Below are 21,073 nucleotides of genomic sequence, written 5' to 3'. Positions count from 1 at the left end.
GTCTCTCCTGGCACAGCAGCCATGAGCCTAACCTCCTGGTGGGAAATGCTCTGCCCTGGCTGAGGGGTCTGTGACCCTGGCTACAGCACATCCCAAATTTTCTCCAGGAGTTTCCTACCTGCCCCTACTGCCCTGGCCTCATTGAGGGCATCGGGAGGGGAGGCATGAGCTGACACTGTGGTGAGGGTTCGTAAGAAGGGTGGTATTAGAAAATCCAGTCTGTTCATTCCTGTGTGTCACTGGGCAAGCAGGCAGGTGGCCGGGAATGTCATTCACCTGTGAGCGCAGTGGGGCTGGGTCATGTTTGCTCTTCAGTGGAGGCCTGCACGCCACCTTCTGCTCCCCCTCCCTGTTTCTTGAACAAACATTTCCGAGGCAGAGCAGATCTCACCCAGACGTCTGCAGTGGCCGTTGACTAGGACCGCTAGAACGTGAGAGCATGGCTTACATGAACCTTCCAGAAATCAGACCACAGGTTCACAAAAGCCTGAAAGAAGTATGATGTTCTCTGCCTATTTTTTTTTTTAAATCCTTTAATGTGTTGTTTCTACTGGATGCTGGATCTGGTAAAGAATGGTCACTGTGTTTGCTGAAGATACAAATTGATACTCTATGAACCTGCTAAGATGGAAAATATTCACATGGATCAAGAAGGGCTGAGAATGGCCAAGACACTGTAGGAGCAGCAATAACTATTATCTCAGAGCTGATGTGGCTGGATCTAAAGGACTTTCTTGTGTCCCAGCTCTGCTGAGCCCGGCAGTACCCTTGCGAGGTAGGCAGGGCTGGTTGAATCATGACCATCTCACGGATGAGGAAACACAGCATTCAGTGAGGCAATGACTTCTCTAAGATGACCCAGATCATTAGCAGCAAAACCAGACCAGAACCCAACGTAGCATTTTGCCCTATGAGCTGATGTCACTGAATGTGCGAGTTAGTGGAGTTTCATCATTCATCTGCCTCCCTTCTGCCAGTGAATGCTGAAGTGTCCATAAAAAGAGATACAGAAAAAGAGGAGGGTGAGCCAAGGGGCAGGAAAGCCGTGTGCAGGCTAGACGATCAGCCAGTGCCTGGATAATTGAGAGTTGGCGGCACTTCAGCCTATTTTCAGCGTTTGGTTTCTAAGTCGATTTTCAGCATGTCTGCACTATGAGGTCTTTAAACAGAAGGTGAAGTTTTTTCTAAATGCCAAGATAAAAGGAACCAGTGAGTCTCTCCCCACCCCACCCCACCCCCATTGGTATTAGGTTGAAGGAAATGCAAGTTGAAGACCTTTTCCTGTTCCATGTCCCCACCTTGCCATGACCCAAGGTCAAAGTTCATAACACAGGACTAACCAAGAGCCAAAGAGAAGTTAGGTTGTGTCTCAGAGGGGACAGCTACGGGGAAGAAGAGTTGGACTGGGACTGGAAAATAAACTGAGGTTTGCATAATGGACCTCCGGCTCTGTCCCAGGCAGTGGTGTGGCTGCTTGGGGAACAGAAAATCCAGGGGAACCCCCCCCACACTCCTACCCCACCTCTGACTGTCTGTGTCTCCAAGTCAGGCTCACATTTGGGGATCATCCCTTACTTTCCTTGCTGACTTGGAGGGAGCTATTTTTTCCATCCAAATCAAATGGAAGCTGGAGGTTTTGTGGTTTCTGCTGAAACAATTATGTCGTTTCTGCAACTGAGGAAAGTATTAAAAATCAAAAAAAAAAAAAAACCCTCAGAGATGCCTTAGTATTCAAATGGAACAAAGGATTCCAGCTGTAACTTGAGAGTTTTTAGAAAAAGCGTTGAGGAGATAGTATGTAAATGTCTGTCTAGTGATGAATGTTTTTAAAAGCAATCTGGAGGGACCTTTATATGAATAGATTATTTCAGAGAATATGTTGTATCGCTTAAGATGGTGAAGGCTGTTTCTTCAAATGATGTTGGCCTTGGCTGGACTCTGTCTTCAGCCTGGAAGTTATTGGGTTGATGCAGCAAGAGGTCATGGTGGGCATTCCCCTGCCTCCAGATTGTGTTCCTCCTACACTATACCTACAGTAGACAATCTTTCCAAGTTTTCAGAAGGTCAGGAGTGAAGATTCTAGAACCTCCCAAAACCCCATCCAGAGTCTCTGCCAGTTCTTTCCTGCTGGCTTCCCCAGTGGCTTAGCCTGTCCCCCAGAACAGCTCTGTGATGAGGAAAAGGAGAAGTGAGATCAGTATATCCTTGAGCCCAAGGGGGACATTCGGGAGGGATTTCCCCCCGTTGCACATGACTCATGATTAAAAATTCCCCCAGCATGTGCCTGTCCTCTGAGCACAGACATGGGAATGCCGCCCTTGCCTGCACTGAGCCAGGCGGGAGTTCCTGGGCCCTCGTTGAAGATCTCGTGTCCCAGTGGGGCAGGGAACGTGGGCTCCCAACCTCACACGACGGCCCCCAGTGTCATTTCAGGACCTGGACTCACTTATGAGCCTCATCTGTGCTGAGCTGCCCAGTTCACTGGAGGAGCACAGCGAAGCCCGCTGACAGCCCAGTCCCCCAAGGAAGCATTAGGGAGACAGATCCAGGGGCCCGGCCCAAGGAAGGAGGCATTTGGGGGCATTTCTGTGTTAAATAGATGATTTATAAACAATGTGCTTTATTGTTATTGCACCACAGAGGCCCTCAGCCACGGGGGGTGATCAGGTGGGGCCACCAGGTCAGATGTCCTGTGAGAGGGCAGGTGATAGGGAACCCTATGTGGAAGGTCAAGTGCAGCTTGGGTTGGTTTTACCATTTTCTTCTCTAAGTGGCCCGAGGGCCTGGCCTCTGGGAGAGGCTACTCAATGTTCTCCGAGGCCTGAAGAGGAACCACAGCTCAAAGGGGTGGGAGCAGGTCGGTGGCTATAGAAGACTAACATCTGAACTCAGGAGTGTCCGCCACCCGGACCCGACACTAGGTGACCAGTGTGCAGAGATGTAAATGCAGCTTTATTTCTGCCCGAGGCCTCTGGGGGACGTTTCCTCTGGTTATAGGGCAGCGCCCTCCTTCATCTGAAGCTGGCCCCCACTGGCGGTTGGCAGATGAGTTCTGGAACCTCTGGGCGGTGCAGGGGTGCAGACATCCTCTCCAGTGGCTTTCCTGGAAGACTTTGCTGCCTGTGCACTGCCAGCCACCCTTCTCGGCCTGGGTAACAGGGCCTCTGGGAACTTCCCCACCAGGACTTGGATGGTTGCTTCTGTGAGTCACTGTTGAGGGGACATCCTGTGAGCACCATTTTAGGGCAAGAGAACATTTCTGCCCTCTTCGTGAGAGACTGATTCTTTTCTTCTTTTCTCTGTCTTCCTCCTGTGCCTCTTCTCTGCTCAGGTATCTGCTCTCAGATAAATGGTCTGACCGTCTTAAGGCAACACGGCTTCCTATGGGCACAGGCGGCTGAAAGCTCTTCCCCCGCCCCAGGCTTAGCGTGGGAGGATGCGAATTAGCCCGCTGGTCCCTTAGGAGCCTGTACAGCTGGTAAAGTGTTATTAATCCGACATCCCCAAAGAAATCCATTAACGAGCTCCTGGGCCGGACACACGTGAGGTAACCGATCACTTCTGTCGTGTTGAAAGTTTGGAGACATTGATTTTCAGACTCACAGGCGCTCCTGAGAAGTGAGGCCCAGGGCAGGCTCTTCCTGCAGCCTGTTTGGTGGGGGCATGTTTATCTTATCAAGCTAAAAGCCCCAGGAATAGAAAGTTTTCCACTGGGGGAGGTGGAGGGGATAGGACCTCAGCTGGGGAGGAGAAGGCATCTGTCAGGCTGCACTGGGGCCGTCCCGAGGTCCCAAGTGCCCGTGACTTCCTTTGGAGAAACAGGGAGGGAGGCTGGGCTGATCTGAGCAAAGCCAGGGTCACACAAGGCCCGGAGTCCTCCCAGGGCCAGTGACTCCCCCCTTCGTCACTCCATTCCTGACGCCAGCTGAGAGAGAAGCTATTGATCTCCTGCGGGGGCCCGGAGCCCAGCCGGGGATGACCGAGGGCCGGGCGGAGGAGGCGGCCTCTGCCTGCTTCGGCAGAGTCACCTCGCGACTCCAGCGGCTTTTCCGCAGGCTCCCTAAAAGCCACTTGGGACCAGTAAAGCTCCAGGCACAGCTGGCTCGAGGTAGGTCCCAGCCGCTCCGGCTGGGAGCATTCGAGGGGGCTCAAGGGGGCTTGGGTTCGGAGGATAGGCCTCGTGGCCTTTTCCATGGGGAAGGCAGTGCAGGAACCTCTGGCAGCCTGGTATTTAATGCTGAGCTCAGCATCACTCCTTGCCCTACTCTGACTCCCCAGGACTGAAACTCACTAAACCTTTAGGTGGTTTTGGTGGAACTTCAGAGGTCCGTGTTGGCCGTGGGTTTTAGCGGCCTCTCCTTGGTTGAGAATTAGGGCCAAGCAGTCATTCTGATCTGGTCCCTGAGCGGGCAGCACATGGATGGGCAACTTGAGTGACCGCCTGTGTCCATTCTGCCCATCCTGTAGCTCCCAGGAGTGTCTGACCTTGCCAAGCTGCAGGGTCTGCCTTCCAAGGACCCCAGCGCAGCAAATTTTCCTAGGCAAAGTCTTCTCACCTGCATGGTTGGTGGAGGTGGCTATGGGGCCACCGCAAGCAGGCAGTGTGGGGCTGGAGGCTGCTGGGTGGAACACAGCTGGACGGAACCCCCAGTCTCACGCAGTGACTGGGCTGCAGCTTCCTTCCCTGAGCGCTCATTGGGGTGAGAACAGTCCTTGTCTCAGGAGGGATAATGGGACAGTGTAGGGTAAGTGAAAGGTGAGGAGGAGAGACAATTGCGATTCAAATTTTCATAGCATCTTAGGCCATCTACTCCATTTTTTTCAAATGAAGGAGGCTGAGGCCAGTGAAAGTTGGTGGCAGCTTCAGGACCGGGATTTCGGGCACATGCCTTCCAACCTAGCGTTCTTCCTGTTGTATCAAACTATTTACAGCATCTTATATTCCTGCAGCTCTTTTCTGCTAAAGACCCAGAGCATTTATGTCTGTCTGTTTGTTTGGGGGGGTTTATTTATTTTAAGTATCATTTATTCCCTCCAGATCCCTGCACGGTGGGAATGGGAATGCGTTATTCTATGTCACAGATAAAGTGGCCCAGAGGAGTCAGGCCCCTGGCAGTGTCAGAGCTGCACACAGACCTGGAGCCCCTCATTCCTGGATTCTCCTCACCTCACTGACCTCTAGCTGCCTCTCTTTGGTGGCTGGATATCTGGAGCGCATCAGCTTTCCTTGGGCCCCCGCCCCCTTTCCCTCCAGGCTGTTCTCATACATTCAGGATAGGTGGGCATCTGGGTGGGACCCAACACTGGGTCTTAGGGATGGAACTAAACTGAAAAGTCATCGCTGGGCTAGGTTTATGAAAGCAGAATTTAAAAGACAATATGCTCCTAATTTTGGAAAATAAATTTTTTTCTGATTAAGGTTTTACCTCTTGAAAAGTGAGAATTTTAATCCCACTAGATCCAGTCCCCATTTGGAGACAAATACTCTTTAGCCAGCCTGAATAATTTATCCTCATCAATAGCCTGATACATACTGTGACCCTCACATATGAGAGACTGGGGTCTCACAGCTGGAGACTGAGTTCCTCCATTTCAGTGTTCACTCGTGTCTTCACATCCATCCTCTCCCCACCATCCCCCCCGCCCCTGCTTAAAAATTACTAACAGATCATTTCCTTGCTCCTTTGCCAAGGAGTTATAGATTTAATAAAATCGATCAGGCCTGGAGTGGCAGCATTAAGGTCAGGGCAAATACTGCCCTGCATCTCCTGCTCGTTTAACTTGTGTTTGCATTTGGATTGAATTGATTGGAAGAGGAGGGGCAAGACAGGATGCCCGAGGATGCCGGGAGTGGTAGACTGTGGACCGTGGGCTCTGGGATAGCTCCGCTGACTTGCACTCTGTGAGCAACCTGTAGTGTGGCATTTAAGAGAACGGGCTTGGAGCCAGGCCAACTCGAGTCTAGATTCCGGATGCCTGGTGGTAAAGTAATCATACAGATAAAGCTCTCTGAGCGTCAGTTCTTACCCGTGTAAAATGGGGTGGAGAATCCCATCTCCAGCTGTTGTTATATGGGCTAAACTTGACATCGACATCAACCGGTTGACTTGATGCTGGTCACACAGCGGGGCCCTCACTGGCAACTGCTCCTAGGAGGACCTTAAATGGTGGTTCCCAGTGGGTCATCGGTGCAAGGCCCCCAGCACGCTGTCTGCTCTTCCATCACACCTGGGCCAAGGTGGGCTGCCCACATCTCAGTGAAAGAGATCTGGTTTGAAGGTTGCCCAGGCAGAAGGAGAGGAGGGGCACGAAACTCTTAAATACAGTCTCTGGAAAAATACCTATCGCCGAGTTTACCACCCCATTTAATTAACAGGCAGGGCTGGATTAGCCCACCGGGCATCATTAGGAGCTAAGCATGCGTGTTGCCAAGGAGCAAGTCATACATCATTTTAAAAGGCTGCTCGGGGGTCAGCGGGACACCGGCCTGGCTCCGTGCAAAAGTCTCCGGTGGTCCTGGCTGCAGGGACACAGCTGTAAAGAAGCCTTTGTGTGTCTCCTGCAGAGAGAGCCTCAGATGTAATCTATTTACTTTCTCCTCTCAGCAAAAGTCTCCTTTCACCCTGTTGGTTGCTGTTCAGTTGGTGATTGGCACCCTGAATACAAGTGACACGAGAGCAGGTGTGGAAAAACCAGTTGGATGCAGCAGCCTGTTTGTCCCATAAAGGGCCGAACCTCTCTGCTCCTGGCCTCCCGTGACCTCCCGGCACTCAGATCGGGCGGGCGTACCTGTGCGCAGGCACCTGGGTGTGCGGTCACACCTGCACATCCGGCTCAGCCCATCTGCCACCCTGTGGCCTGCAGGCTCCCAGGCAGGACTTCTTGCAGAACTGTTTAGCTGTCTTTATCTTTGGCATCTGTGGAACTCTACCAAAAATACACTCAAGCTCAGCAAGAGGCGAGGCTGCCCTTTGCCCCTAATCAGAGATGGTGTTTGCTCTAAAAATGAAAGCAAAAACCCCCAAAAGCACTCCAGCTCCTCATTCCACTTCTGTCCCTCACTGCCCGGCTGACGTCCTTTCTCTACCAACTATCCAGTCTCCTCCGAGTGTCTCCTCAGGGGCCCCAGGGACAAGAGGAGGGGGCCCTGAGCGCTGGGGAGGGGGACCCCACCTGCTTTGTCTCTCCTGCACCCAGAGCAGAGTGACACATGCCTGGAGGAGGCAGGGGCCCCTCCTGAGCTGACCTGAGCCAAGAGGACATCTGGCATCTCTATACTGGCTTTGGATTTTGTGGGCTTGTTGCCGTTTGTTAAATTCCCTTAAACCCAACTGTCCACAGTGGTGTTTTTTTTTTTTTTTAATTGAAGTATAGTCAGTTTACAATATTGTGTCAGCTTCTGGTGTACAGCATAATGTTTCAGTCATATATGTACACACATATTTTCCTTTTCATATTCTTTTTCATTAAAGGTTACTACAAGATGTTGAATACAGTTCCCTGTGCTATACAGAAGAAACTTGTTTATTTATTTTGTATATAAGTAGTTAGTATCTGCAATTCTTGAACTCCCAATTTATCCCTTCCCATCCCTTTTCCCCCCTGGTAACCATAAGTTTGTTTTCTATGTCTGTGAGTCTGTTTCTGTTCTGTAAATAAGTTCATTTGTGTTAGTTTTTGAGGTTCCACATATAAGTGATATCACATGGTATTTTTCTTTCTCTTTCTGGCTTACTTCACTTAGACTGACGATCTCCAGGTCCATCCATGTTGTAGCAAATGACATTATTTTATTCTTTTTATGGCTGAATAGTATTCCATTGTATAAATAGACCACAGTCATCTGTTGATGGACACTTAGGTTGTTTACATATCTTGGCTGTTGTAAATAGTGCTGCTTATAGTGTTTTAAAATATGTTTTCTTAAGGTGCTCTGGCAATGGGATTTATTTTTTTCTTGTGGTGACAATCCATATTGAAATATATATAGTTTGAATATATAGAGATATTCCTTTCATACACTTGTTCCTTTTACATAAGTCTTTGGATATAACTGGCTGTCCTTTAAAATTGTACTTGACCCATGGTAGGCCCTCAGTAAGCACGTGTTGAAGGGGTGCACGCATGCGGACGTGGAAACCTGGCTAGTAATTAGGTAGGTGTGAAAAGACAGGAGACATAACTGTCTTAAAAAGGTTTAGCTCTGTCTCTCTGAGTATGTATGTCCTGATGGGCACACCTACTTTAACTGTCCCTGTTCAAAAAGTGTGTCAGTTCTTTGCACGTCTATTTGCATGGCCTCATCCTCAATACAACCTTTGGATGTGGTGTCAGAGGGTCCAGATGACAAATCTCCTACAGACACTTACATGTGAGAAATGAGGTCCACTTGGCTTTCCCACCCTAGACCCCACCTAATAGCATTTACTTTTACATTTTCCCCAAATCTGTTGCCTCCTACTACTATTGGCCAAGGGGGAATTTTCAGAGATGCTCTATGATTATTGCATGGACAGCCTGCAGACTCGCCCCCTTGTGTCTTCTCCATTTCCAGATCATCATTGTCATCCACAAACTGTACTGCATGAAGCCACAGTATTAAAAGGCCAATAAAATAGGGTGCCTCTCTCTCAGGTACTTGAAGCAACGTTGGCTGGCGTAATGCATATAAAAGCATTGTACCAAAAAATTCAGTCAACCAAAAGATTAATTGAAGTAAAATGAAAACTAGTTTGACTGTTGTAAAAAGACTGAATCAATTTAAAAGTAGAGTTAATTTTAGACAACTGTAGGATTTATAGTTACAACAGAATATGAGTGTTATAAATGTTGGAATTATAAATAATATAGTAGAGTGAAAATCGGGGCTGAGGGCAGGTTTGACAGGAGGGAGAATTCTTGCATTGTCCCAGCAGGGAGTCAGTTAACACTCTCTAAAGTTGAAGATGAATTGTTAAAAAAGGACCCAACCCTATTAAATTTGTTTATAATTTTAAACATATATACACATCCACACAAGGCGGAGGGCGGGTGCTTCAGGATATAACTCCCCTAAAAGAGTGAAGTGGCATGAAACAGACCATGTGGGAAGGTGCCCTGGGGTCAGGCCCTGTCCCCTGCCTCACTGGGCACAGGGCGGGCACTGTCTGGCACTTCCCTCACTCCCTGCATCATTCACCTGAACTTGCCATGAACTGTCCTGCCCTCCCTCCCTGCCTCCACCTGCCCGTCCCAAAACATCCAGCCAACACCCTGGGCCTGGCCTGACCGCAGTGCCTTCCTTTTGTTGGTCCTTTCAGCCTAGGGATGGTGGGGTGGTGGTAGGGACAGCTGAATAATGGGCCCGCCTGAGAGGCACACCCACCCACACCTACCCCCGTGGGGCAGGGTTGTGCCTCTGCAGGCCAGCACGGGCGCCCAGCTTCGGCCAGGCCAGCCGAGCAAGTTTGGGAAGACGGTGCACCAGACATGTGCAGCCTGCCTGGAAATGTGACCACCAAGAAGCCAGGCTCAGGGAATTAAAAACCGACCGGTTAGACCCAGGGAGAATTTAAATATCTGCTTTAGCCCCTGAGCAACAACTCAGCTGGACCTTTTGCCTTTCCCTTCAGTACAAAAGGCTGGCTCAAAAGTGCACATGTCACCCCTCCAGCCGTGCCACGTAACACTGATATGTCATTTTGGGAGAGGGTGGGGCCCAGAGTCTTGGGATGGCCTTGTGTCCTCAGTTCATCCAAGGCTCCCCAGCACCACTCTCCCCACCCCGGAGCACTTTCTCCCTTGACCTGCCTGACCTGGGGGCATGCTTTCCATAAAGCCCACCCATCACTGCCCCACCCCCCATTTTATGTGGGGACTGAACTCTGATCCAGACTTGAGCATGTTCAGATGCTTTCCCTCTTGGCTCTTTGCACAAAGACAGCACCCCAGTGCATCCAGTTGCCCACCTCTCCTGTCCACGGGAGGGCTAGCATCTCTGACCCAGGGCATGGGCCTGGCTTCCAGGCCACTCCTGTACCGCTGCATCGACTTTTCCTGTTGGTTTCCTCACTTGTGTCCTGACACTGTCTGTGGTGTGTGTGTGTGTGTGTGTGCGCGCGTGTGTGTGTAGTTGGGGCTGTGTAGTGGGAAGGAGCAGTTGTGTGTCTCCAGACCCTCTCAGCTGGGGTGGGGCTGCAGAGTGCCCTCAGGGGTGGCCTGTCCTCTGAAACAAGGAACTACATTATATGATCTTGAGAGGGCTGGGGCTCAGGTCCCTTCCTGGAAACAGAGGTGCAGATGTCCTGAGCTGGATGCCTGAGCCCAGGAGTGGGGAGTTTCCATTCTCTTGCTGCCAGTCTCACTAGTTTAACCAGGAATATGAAAACAGTATAGACTGCGTTGATTTTGGTGATGGCTACAGACCTCCAAGCTTGGCAAATCGGTCTCTCTACCTCCCCTCCCTCCAACACAAACCATCCTCTCATGACCCTGCCTTACTCCCCTGGGCCATCAAAGCCCAGGCTGGAGGGAGGGAGGAGCAGGGGGGAGGAACAGAGGTGAGCAGAAAAGTTGCCTAAGTTTTCTTACTTAATACAATAACTGAGAGATTTGAGGGCTGGCATCACATGCTGCAGCAAGGAAGATAACTTTACTTCCATTTTACAGATGAGGAAATTGAGGCTAAATAGATTTCTTATTTTACTAACGTCAGGTCAATTGTTCAGGCATCTCAAACCCAGTTAGAAGCAGGGCTTGCATTCAGACCCTGATCTGTGTCAGATTCTATCCACTCTGAAGTTCCTGATCAAGTGCATTGCCACCTCCACCCTTTCTCAAAGCCCTCTGTCATGCAGGTGAGGGAGGGTCCTTCAAGGCACCACATGGCCTGTCTGAGGACCCGACATACAGCTGCCAAGTGTGGGCGCACTTTGGTGCTGGGAGCTCGTGTCCATTCGGGCTGCTGTCTCGCCATCCTTATCTCTCCACCAGATGGGCAGTTGGCTCTGTTTTGGTGTCGTAGGGAGCAGAGTTGCAGAGCCTGGGCCTCTGAGCAGGGGAGGCTGAGAGCCCACTACTGGTGGCACTTGACCTTGGCTGAAGAGCTGGCCTCTCTGATGCTCGGTGCAAGCCCCTCTGGCTGCTGCCTGAGTAGTTCACGGTCTCCCAGATGTGGCATCCCAGAGATGAAGGGGCTGTGGATGGAGAACCAGTCCAGAGTGGGTAGACTGTACCGGTGAGTTCTGACGCTCCCAGGTGGAGTGGCTTGGCTGAGCTGGGACTCGAGCTGCGAACTGGCAGCTCGCAGGCCTGTGGGAGGGGCGCTGTTGCTGTTACCTGCTAGGGCAGAGGAAAAAGCGCTCTTTGCCCGAATCCCTTTGACCCATGCTCTCTTCTGGCCTTTGGCCACCCATCCCCCATCCCTGATGAAGCCCTGGCCTCAGGTGCAGTGCAGGGGAGGGAGGGCCAGACCACGATCAAGTGGAGGGGACGGTTTCCCAGAAAACAGGGCTATTGAGACACAACCAAGTGTGAAGGATTTCCACTCCCAATTCTGCCACTCACTGGCTGTGAGGCTCTTAACAAGCCTCAATGTCTCCGAGCCTCAGTTTCCTCATCTCTAAAATAGGAGCAGAACAATGGAGCTGGAAACGTACATCCACATGAAGACCTGCACACAGGTGTTTTTATAGCAGCTTCACCCGTAATTGGGAACCCTTGGAAGCAACCAAGATGTCCTTCATAGGTAAATGGATACATAAACCGTGGTCCATCCAGACAGTGGCATATTCTTCAGAACTAAAAAGAAATGAGCTATCAAGTCATGGAAACACACGGAGGTACCTTAAATGCATATTACTCAGTGAGAGAAGCCAATCTGAAAAGGGTATGCCGTGCGTCATTTCAACTATGGGACATTCTGGTGAAGGCAAAACTATGGAGACAGCAAAAAGATCATTGATTACCAAAGATTAGTGGGGAGGAAGGGATGGACAGGAAGAGCACAGAGGTACTTAGAGCAGTGAAACTGCTCTGTGTGACACTTCAATGGTGGGCACATGTCATTAGACATTTGTGCAAACGCACAGAATGTACAACACCAAGAGTGAACCCTAATGTAAGTGATGGACTTTGGGTGACAGAGACACGTCAGTGTAGGTTCATCAGGTGTAACAAATGTCCACTCTGGTCGGGGGTGTTGCTAATGGGGTGGCTGTGCATGTGGGGGACAGAGAGTATGCATATGGGAACTCTTTGTATCCTTCTGCTCAGTTTGGCTGTGAACCTAAAACTGCTCTAAAACATAAAGCGTATTTTTTTAAAGTAGGGGTAGAAATGCATATCACAGAGGCATAGTATTGATTGTGTGAAATCATATTTATAAAGTGTCTGACACACTGTAAGTAGTGAATAATGGTACCTGTTGTCATCACAATGTGGGTACAAGATTTTTCTCTGTTCCTTTTTTGTGGTATTTTTTTATTAGTAAAGAATATTCATTGTAACAGCCTAGAAACTATAAAGAAAATAAAAATACTAGAAATCTTATCACTCAGAACAAGCATGTTACCTTCCTTGCAGGTTTCTCTCTATGTGTAATGTGTATGTAGGTGTGTGTATATTTTTATATGACAAGGACCATAAAACACAATCTTTTTCTCTTTCAATGATATGCTTGTGGACATCTTTCCAAGTTGACCAATATTAATCTACATCATCTTATGTAATGGCTAAATCGTTTTAAAATGTAACTCTAACTGGCCCCCTACTGCAGGTGAATATGGGGCATTTCTAGCATCTTGTTGCCATAAACAACTGTGTAGTAAACCTTTCAGTGGAGACATATTTAGATACAAATAAATATGCACTGAGGATAAATCCCTGCAGGAATCTGGTACCACCAATAAGGCAAGAACCGTCTTGCTTACCACAACCTCCGTAATACTGGAAGTGATCAATTTTGGTTAACAATTTTCTTTTCTGAACCTAGAGCAAGATTTTTGAAGTTCACATATTGGAGGGGGTGGGTGGGAAGGCAGGGAGGAGAGGCGTCCCGGGCGGGCAGTGGAGACTCTCCGAGGTGGGGGAGGGTGGCCCTTCACCAGGCTCCCTGTCCACCAGGCGCCTGACCTCTGCAGGGAGCTGAGACCTGGGGCTTCTCTTGCTCAGACTGAGGAGAGGGGTTCAATGGGGGTCTGAGGATGCATCAGGGACTCTTGTATCAGGACTCAGTGGAGTCTGAAGGAAGGTCACTGAACACTGATGGGATGTGCCCAGGCAGGCTTCTGGGATGAGGATGCCAGATGCTGTGACCACTGGAGAGATGGACCTGGATTTTAGCCGGTTAACAAGAATAGCTAATATTTATTGATGTCTTAGTCTGTATCAGATGTGTATTATTATTTTTATAATTATCTAGTTGGATTCTCCTAGCAACCCTGTGAGGCAGGTCCTGCCATCATCTCTTTTTAGCAGAGGAAGGTGAGGCAGGCTGGCTTTAGGACTCCAGCCTAGGGTCAGGTCAGCACTCACACCTTGGTCGCTCCCCCTCGGCAAAAGACAGAAGACCATTCATTCATTCCTTTCTCTGTTCACTCAACCAATTCATACCAACCTGGTCCTCTCAAACCCCGAGCAGGGCCCAGAGCAAAGGACTGGGAAAGGGTGGACTTCAGGAACCGCAGCCCTGGGGACTTGGAGGAGGGGTGTGTGGTCACAGCAGGAACCAGACAGACTCAGGTCTGAGGGGAAATCTTGGAGCCACATGGAGAGAGGTGTTCCTGGTCGGGGGAGCAGGCAGAGTCAAGGCTGCAGAGCGCAGTGGGGCTGTAGGTGGTGGAGCAGGGCTGGGCCAGCCTGGGACAGACAGACACAGAGAGACTTCTGCCTGGTCTCTGAGTGGGCACAGCTGGTCCTGAGTGGAGAGACCTCAGCACAAGAATGAGGGACTCTTCTTTTAACAAGTAAAGAGCAAAAAAATGTTTAATGAGTCAATAGATGAATGAATGAAAAAAACATATTTTGACATAATAGGAAAAAACATTGCATTGATTTCCCAGATACTTGCTGAGTTCCTGTTTACATACTTTAAAAAACTGCCCTCGAAATTTCCCTTCAAGATAAAGCGGACATTTTAATATTGAATGTTTAAAGTGACAGTTGTTCAAAGGAAACTGGCTAAAGAGAAAGCTTTTAAAAAGAGATGCTTGGGGGCGCTTCTCTGTTGTTCCACAATTTTGTAGAGAAACATATTTCTATATTAAAAAATACAACTGGAGACAGAAGTTTCTACTTCTCTTTAAAAAATATACTGATTGATGATTTTTAAAAATGTATTTGAACCATTTATGGAATGAGGGACTCTTGAAGAACTGAGAAGGCAGCTAAGATAGGGACCCCAAGACTGAGGACTGTCCCCACTGACTTGCTCAGAAAGACTTTACTCCTGCTTTTTAAAAACTTTTCTAACATTATAATTTTCCAATGCATTTTTTTTTTTTTGGTGGTGGTGGTGGTAGTGGATTTTGTTCGTTTGTTTTTTCAAATTTTGCTGTATCGCCTAAGAACAAAATTATTTTAAAACTAAAAGCTATTTGTGTGCTTGTTTGGGAAATGATAGCCAGGGGAAGGTTGGAGAGACTACAGATGACCCTCCAGGAGCTCGGTGGGATGGGAAGGAATCCGCAGGGCAGGCTAGGGGTGGGGAACACTGACTGGGGGCCTCCAGGTCCCAGGCCTTCTGTGTGGCGCTTTCCATCATGAACCCCATTTAATCCTCATGACAGCCCAATGGACTGGCTATTATTCCCATTTAGAGTCGAGGAAATTAATGATCAGAGAAGCTCAATAACTTACCCAAGGTCATGGGCCCGGGTAGAGGCCTGGCCTTGCCCCAAGTCCATTCTCTTCCCATCACACCGCAGTACAGGCCAGGTCCCTGAAGGAGGAAGGGGGACGGTGGTCAGATTTGTTCTGAAACTGACCTTGTCCAAGAAGGCCTGGGGTGTCCAGCGAGTGGATGCAGGGCTCCTGGATTCAGAGGCTGTCATGTTTCCCTTTGGGCCTCAGAAGTGGCTTTGGCCATGCAGGGTGAGAAGCGGTGCTTCACTGACCTGGGAGTGACCGCTAGGGAGGCCGGTGGGCTCGCTGGAACCCACCCTCTGTACCCTGGGAGCCTGCCTCATCTGTGCCCCATGTCCTGGCTCCGGCTGGGGGAGGGGGAGCATCAAGGGGGGAGCTCTGCACTGTCTCAGGGTCTTACACACAACCCTGGGGTGAAGGTCCTTAAGGGTCCCTTATCAATGGAATGTCCCTGGTTCAGAAAAATTAGGCTCTTTGTGTGCCTCTGTGTGTGTGTGTGTGTGTGTGTACACATTTGGCAACTGGGGTGGGGCAGGGACTAACTTGGCAGCCCTGGGTATTACAGGGTGGTTTGCAGCTTCTGTATTTTGGAAAACAGTCTCCTAGCACACATAGTTCCATCTGCTGGGCTCATCTCCTCTGGGTTGAAATGGAAGGAAGATGGCCTCTCTGGGTATAGGTTGCCATGACCTTTGAGCCTGACCCCCTTGTTCAAGACGGTACCTTCGGTGGTGACCTTCAGGGCCCGAGACAGCCAAGAGCAGGGCTGGTGGAGTTAGGCAGGTGGTCCTGGCCTCAGCTCAGCACTCCCTGGCCTTCTTCCTCTTCCAGTCTGCTGCTGCTCCCTGGAGATCAGATTGTGTGCCCTCACCAAAAAAAAAAAATGTTATGTTGAAGTCTTAACCCCCGGGATGTCAGAATGTGACCTTATTTGGAAATAAGGTAATTGCAGGTGCAATGCTTTAAGAAGAGCTCACACTAGGGTAGGATGGTCCCCTAATCCAGTATGACTGGTGACATGTGTAGATAGACGGCCATGTGAAGACACAGGCACACAGGGAGGAGGCCATGTAAAGATGGGGGCAGAGACTGGATTTCTGCGGCTGGGAGCCGAGGAACACCAAAGATAGCAGCAAGCCATCAGAAGCTGGGAAGAGGCAAAGAAGGATTCTCCCCTGCAGACTCCAAGGGAGCATGGCCCTGCCCACAACTCGATTTCTGACTTCTGGCCTCAAGAACTGGGAGACGATCAATTTCAGTTTTAAGCCACCTAGTTCGTGGTGCCTTGTTATAGCAGCTAGGAAACCAGTAGGGTCCGGGTCAGGGGGTGGCCCCTAGGAGCCGTCTCTCTATCCTGATCCACTGTTCCCTCCTCGGAGCAGGGCCCCTCTGTGGCTGTGTCCCCATCCTTCCTCCTAAAGTGGTCCCCTTCTATTTCCATAGACCTCTCTTCCCAAACCTGGAAGCACATTTATTTTCCTTAAAATGTCCCTGGGGATGGGGACGGGCCTGTAGCTGCAAGGGAAGCATGCAGAAGGGAAGGGGTCATTCTCCTGGGTAGATGACAACGCTGATATCAAGAAATGTCAGTTCTTCCTGAGCCACTGCGGTTAGAGCCTAGGGGTGTTGCCCCTCAGACTTTTGCTGCCTCTTGTTGGGGAGATCTTCAACCTGTCTATTCTTCAGTGTCAGACCTCTGTGCCTCCTCTCGGCCCCTGCGATGAGAGAGAAAGTCTGATCCATTCTTCAGGCTCCCCACAGCCCCCTCCACCAGGAAGCCTTCCCGGCGGCCATGGCTGGCAGGTGTCTCTGCCCTCTGAGCAGCCTTCCTGGATCGGTGCCGCAGTCAGCCCCGGCTTTGTGCCGTCCTCCCACTCGTTAGTTATCCTTTCACATGCGTGTCCTGTCTGCCCAGCTCGCCTGACTTCCCCAGCGACCCTGTCTTATTCATCCCCACCCTCAGGCAAGCCCAGGCACGGGGAAATCCATGCTCAAGGCATTGAAGTTGTTGCCGAAGACGAGCCTGGCTGTCCAGGGAAGGCGGAGCCCTTCCCAGGGGCCTGTGTGGCCCTGCGCCACCCAAGTCCCTCTCTCTTTCTTCATCCAGATTGAGCACCAGCCAAGGGCTGCGGAGGACCGTGATACCAGAGGCAGGCGTTGGCTTGGCAGCGTCTCGGGATGAGCTATCTTGTGGGAAAGACGGCCTGTGGGAGTTGAACCACTGGGTCCCGGTGGAATACAGCTCTGCCTTTGGAACCTCATGGGTATCCCCACTCAGAGCACTGAAAAAGATCAGACTTACATCTCTCACCGCAGGGGCCGAGAGGAGGCACGGAGGTCTGACACTGAAGTCCGTACTCAGAGCTAGTAAGCCTGCAGGCTACCTACCGGCTGGGGCTGGTGGGGCTTGCTTCTGTGTGTGGAGAAAGGCACGGGGGCTCTGACTTCATCTCTTCTGGCCTAAAAGCCCTGGGCTTAGCATTTCCAGGGGCCAGGAAATATCAAGACGTGCTTTGGTGGTTTTGCTGCAGTCTGTGATTACTCGGTCTGATGGGACAGTCGTTGGTACTCCAATGTGCTTTTTATAAAATCCCGAACCACTCCTCTTGGAGTCTTCTGTTCCCTGGCTCTGCCTAGCTCAGCATCAGGCCTGTGGAAAAAAAAAATCTGAGGTTTTGGTGCTGTTTTCAGGGTGTGTGTGTGGGTGTGTGTGTCAGAGAGAGACAGACAGACAGTAATTGAGAGATTCAGATGCGCAGATGGACACAGCATGCCTGTGTTGGCAGGACAAGGAGTTGAAGGAGCGGTCCTTCCTCCCCTTCCTTGTTTCCACTCCTTGGCACCCCTGGAGCATTCTTCTTCGCTCAGAGAGCGGCCAGGAGCTGCACAGGTGCATCCCAGGGGCGGAGCCGGGAACAACGCTTCTTTGTGTGGTCTCTGGCCTCGGTGCTCCCTTATCAAAGCCCTGGCATTTCTGGGCATTGCAAGCAGGAGAAATTTGGCTTGCACACCCCTCCACCCCGTGCCCTTAACCCCACCAGGGGTGAGGCCAGCCTCGTGCTGGGCAGAGATCTCCCACAGCGGGGTCTAGGCATGCATGTGGGCGCTGGCATCCCATCTCCTGGTGAGAGTCCAGCTTCTCGGGAGGAGAGTCAGAAACCCTAGACAAGAGGGGGTGTCAGCGGGCCTCACCTGCGGGCATGAGGAAGGTGAGCGGTAGGGCTTCTAAATGCCATCCCAGAAGGGTGGGCAGGAAACTCAGACCATCGAGTCAGAAGGCTGCAGGGTTCTGGAATCTCTTTGTGTCCCCGCATTGGCCTGGTGCCCTCCTGCAGACATTGATGGCAAAACCTGTAGGAGGAATGTGTTTCAGGTGCTCACCTTTGGGGATGCAGCGGAAGGGGGCAGCTGGGGAGAGTGGGGATCTCATTCCCAAACTCCCCGAAAAAGTAGGGAGAAAACCCAACCTTATTGCCACCCCAAGATAGAGTGTCCTACAGCAGCTTTAAAAAGACCATCCAGGGAGGAGGGTAGAGCTCAGTGGTAGAATGTGTGCCTAGCAAGCATGAGGTCCTGGGTTCAATCCCCAGCACTGCCATTAAAATAAATAAATAAATAGCCTAATTACCCCCCCACCTTCAACCTCATCTCTCTTCTGCCATGGAGGCTCCAGAGAGAGCTACTGAGGAAGCTGGAAGCTGCTGGCAGCCTTGGCTCTTTCACTGTGCTGTGTGTCATTGGGCACCTCTCCTTACCTCTCTGAGCCTTAGTTTCTCCAACTCAAGGCTCTTTTCAACTCTAGTCGCTAAGTCTTCCTTCCACAGAAGTGACCACTGTCTGTGACACAGCTGTGTGCTTCCCCCCAGCACCTAGCATGGGATGTTGTCTGTAGACTACTTGGGCCCAGTTAGACACCCCACCCCGATATTTCTAGAAGGGGCAGGGTCGGAGGCAGGTGACAGCCATTCCTGTTGATGACAACGCCTTTGTCCCTGGAGGCACTTTCAATTTGTTCAGACCTCTTCTCCCTTATAACCATGAGCATCCTTGTGCACCAGGCCGGGCGGTTATTACCTGAACGTTACAGGCTGCAGAGCAAGGCCCAGAAAGGCGAAGTCCTTGCCCGGGGATCCACGGCCCCTAGTGATGAACATAAATTGGTAGAAAGAGCACCAGCCTGAAACCAGATGATCTGACCTTGAGGAAGCCACCAACGTCCCTAGGCCCCAGTGTCCTGTCTGTAAAGTGGCAGTAATAAAGATTGCAGGGTCACACAAAATCACGGAAGTGGAAACAGTTTGCAAACTGTAAAGCACCCGTGAACCGTCACCATCGGTGCTGGCGCTCGGTGTCGTTCTCACGGTGTTCTTCCGGCTCCGCTTCTTGCCCACGTGCTCTTCCCTCCGGGAGCTGGCATCTCTCTGGGACTCCTGTCTGGCCCCTAATCCCGCTGCTGTTCTCTCCCTCCAGACTGCAGATTCACCTGCCACCCGGAGTGCCGCAGCCTGATCCAACTGGACTGCAGTCAGCAGGAAGGCGCCGCCCGGGACAGACCCTCTCCAGAAGGCACCCTCACTCCGACCTTCAGCCAGGTAGGCAGCGAGGCTTGAGGACCAGGCTGGGGGCAGCTTCTGCAGGTGCCTGGGCTGCTCCCCCCACCTCTCCCAGGAGCTCTGGTGAGCAGCAGGCCTCGTGAGCGTTCCACCCTGCTGGATGCTGGGGACCCTTTCTGGCCAGATGGGGTCCCCAGCACACACTCTGATCCTGCACCCCGTTCCAATGTTGGGGGGATTTTCCCACACCATGAAAGCAATTCCCTGTCACCCCCTGGGTGTCCTACAATTCAACTCAGTTCTGGCACTCTCCTCCCCCACCCCCGCCCCACCACTTCAGACACCAATCCCAAGGCCATGTTGTCACCTGTGCTTCTGACCAACTGGCTGTAGATCAGAGGTTTCCACAACTCCCTCCTAGTGTTCAATTAATTTGTTAGAGCAGCTCACAGAACTCAAAAAAACCTTTTACCTGCTAGATTATCAGTTTATTATAAAAGGGTGTAACTCAGAAACAGTCGGATGAAGGAGATGCACAGGGCAGGACATGGGGAAGCAGCACACAGTCTCCATGCTCCCTCCAGGTGCGCCACTCTCCCAGCACCCCCACCTGTTCACCAACCCAGAAGCTCCCCGACCCCACCCTTCTGGGTTTTATGGAGGCTTTATTACACAGACATGATTGATTAAATCATTGGCCAATGGCGACTGCTTCCCCCTCCAGCCCCTCTCCCCTCCCCAGAGGTCAGGGGGTGGGACTGTAAGTTCCAGTCCTCTAACAATCCTTGGTTGGTTCTCCTGGCAACTGGCCTGCATCCTTAGGTGGGGTTCAAAAGTCATTAACATAACAAGAAGCTCTTTTGTTGCTTTCATCACTTTGGAAGTTCCAAGAGTTTTAGGAGCTCTCTGCCAGAAATGGAGACAGAAGCCAAATATGTATTTCTTATTATACATCACAGGATCACACACCCATTTTCAAGGGACTGGGGGAATGGAACAGAAACGGTGACACAGAGAAGTCTGTAGCTATTGAGAAGTGCCCTGTGGTTCACCCCAAGCACAAAGCCTGCTGTGACCTAGGGCTCCAGCCATAGATGTGGGTATGCAGAGGGGCCAGGGTCCCAGAGAAAGATCCTGAGGCTCCTCTGAGGCCTTAGAGCCCTGGGGCAGTGGGGATGCTGGGGCTGGCACTTCTCAGGCACATCGTCCTGCCTGCCATGCAGCCAGCCAGACCGGATCAACCTCAGAGGGACTGCACAAATATTTTTCCCTGTATTAAAGGACCAGGAAGTTGATGCCCAAAGCAGCTCTTGGTTCTGGGCTTTGCCAAGGCACTTGAACCAGGATGTGCCTGACCTTTGATGTTGAGGATTTGGGAGGGAGACAGGAGAGCATTGTTTTTAATTCTTGCATTGAGCAAACATTTATTGAATACCTACTATGTGCCAAGCACAGGTAAGAGTGGGGATAATAAATGATACACCCCAGTTCTTGTCCTCAGAGAGCTTACATTCAGGCAGGGGAGGCAGGACACAATCAAATGGTATGTACGGTGATGCAGGTTTCAACAGCGGTATGAATCAGGTGTTTCGAGTATCCAGCGCAATTGTTTTTGTTGGGAGAAATCAGGGAATACTTCTCAGAGGAGATGACATTTGATCTGAGCCTTAATGTATGAG

The 21,073-nt window shown here is 50.8% G+C and overlaps 1 protein-coding gene across 1 annotated transcript in view; it reads left to right on the top strand.

Annotated features, from left to right (window-relative positions):
* Positions 1 to 21,073, top strand: part of RASSF5 (Ras association domain family member 5) — a 68,840-nt gene that overhangs the window by 6,502 nt on the left and 41,265 nt on the right. Inside the window, exon 2 of the mRNA XM_074351943.1 lies at positions 19,312 to 19,433. Coding sequence (XP_074208044.1) covers positions 19,312 to 19,433 — 122 coding nt within the window. The remainder of the gene's footprint in view (positions 1 to 19,311; positions 19,434 to 21,073) is intronic.

Source organism: Camelus bactrianus, chromosome 23, assembly GCF_048773025.1.
Source record: "Camelus bactrianus isolate YW-2024 breed Bactrian camel chromosome 23, ASM4877302v1, whole genome shotgun sequence".
Classification (NCBI taxonomy): domain Eukaryota; kingdom Metazoa; phylum Chordata; class Mammalia; order Artiodactyla; family Camelidae; genus Camelus; species Camelus bactrianus.
The sequence above is the reverse complement of the archived record's forward strand: the minus strand, read 5'-3'. Positions and strand labels throughout refer to the sequence as shown.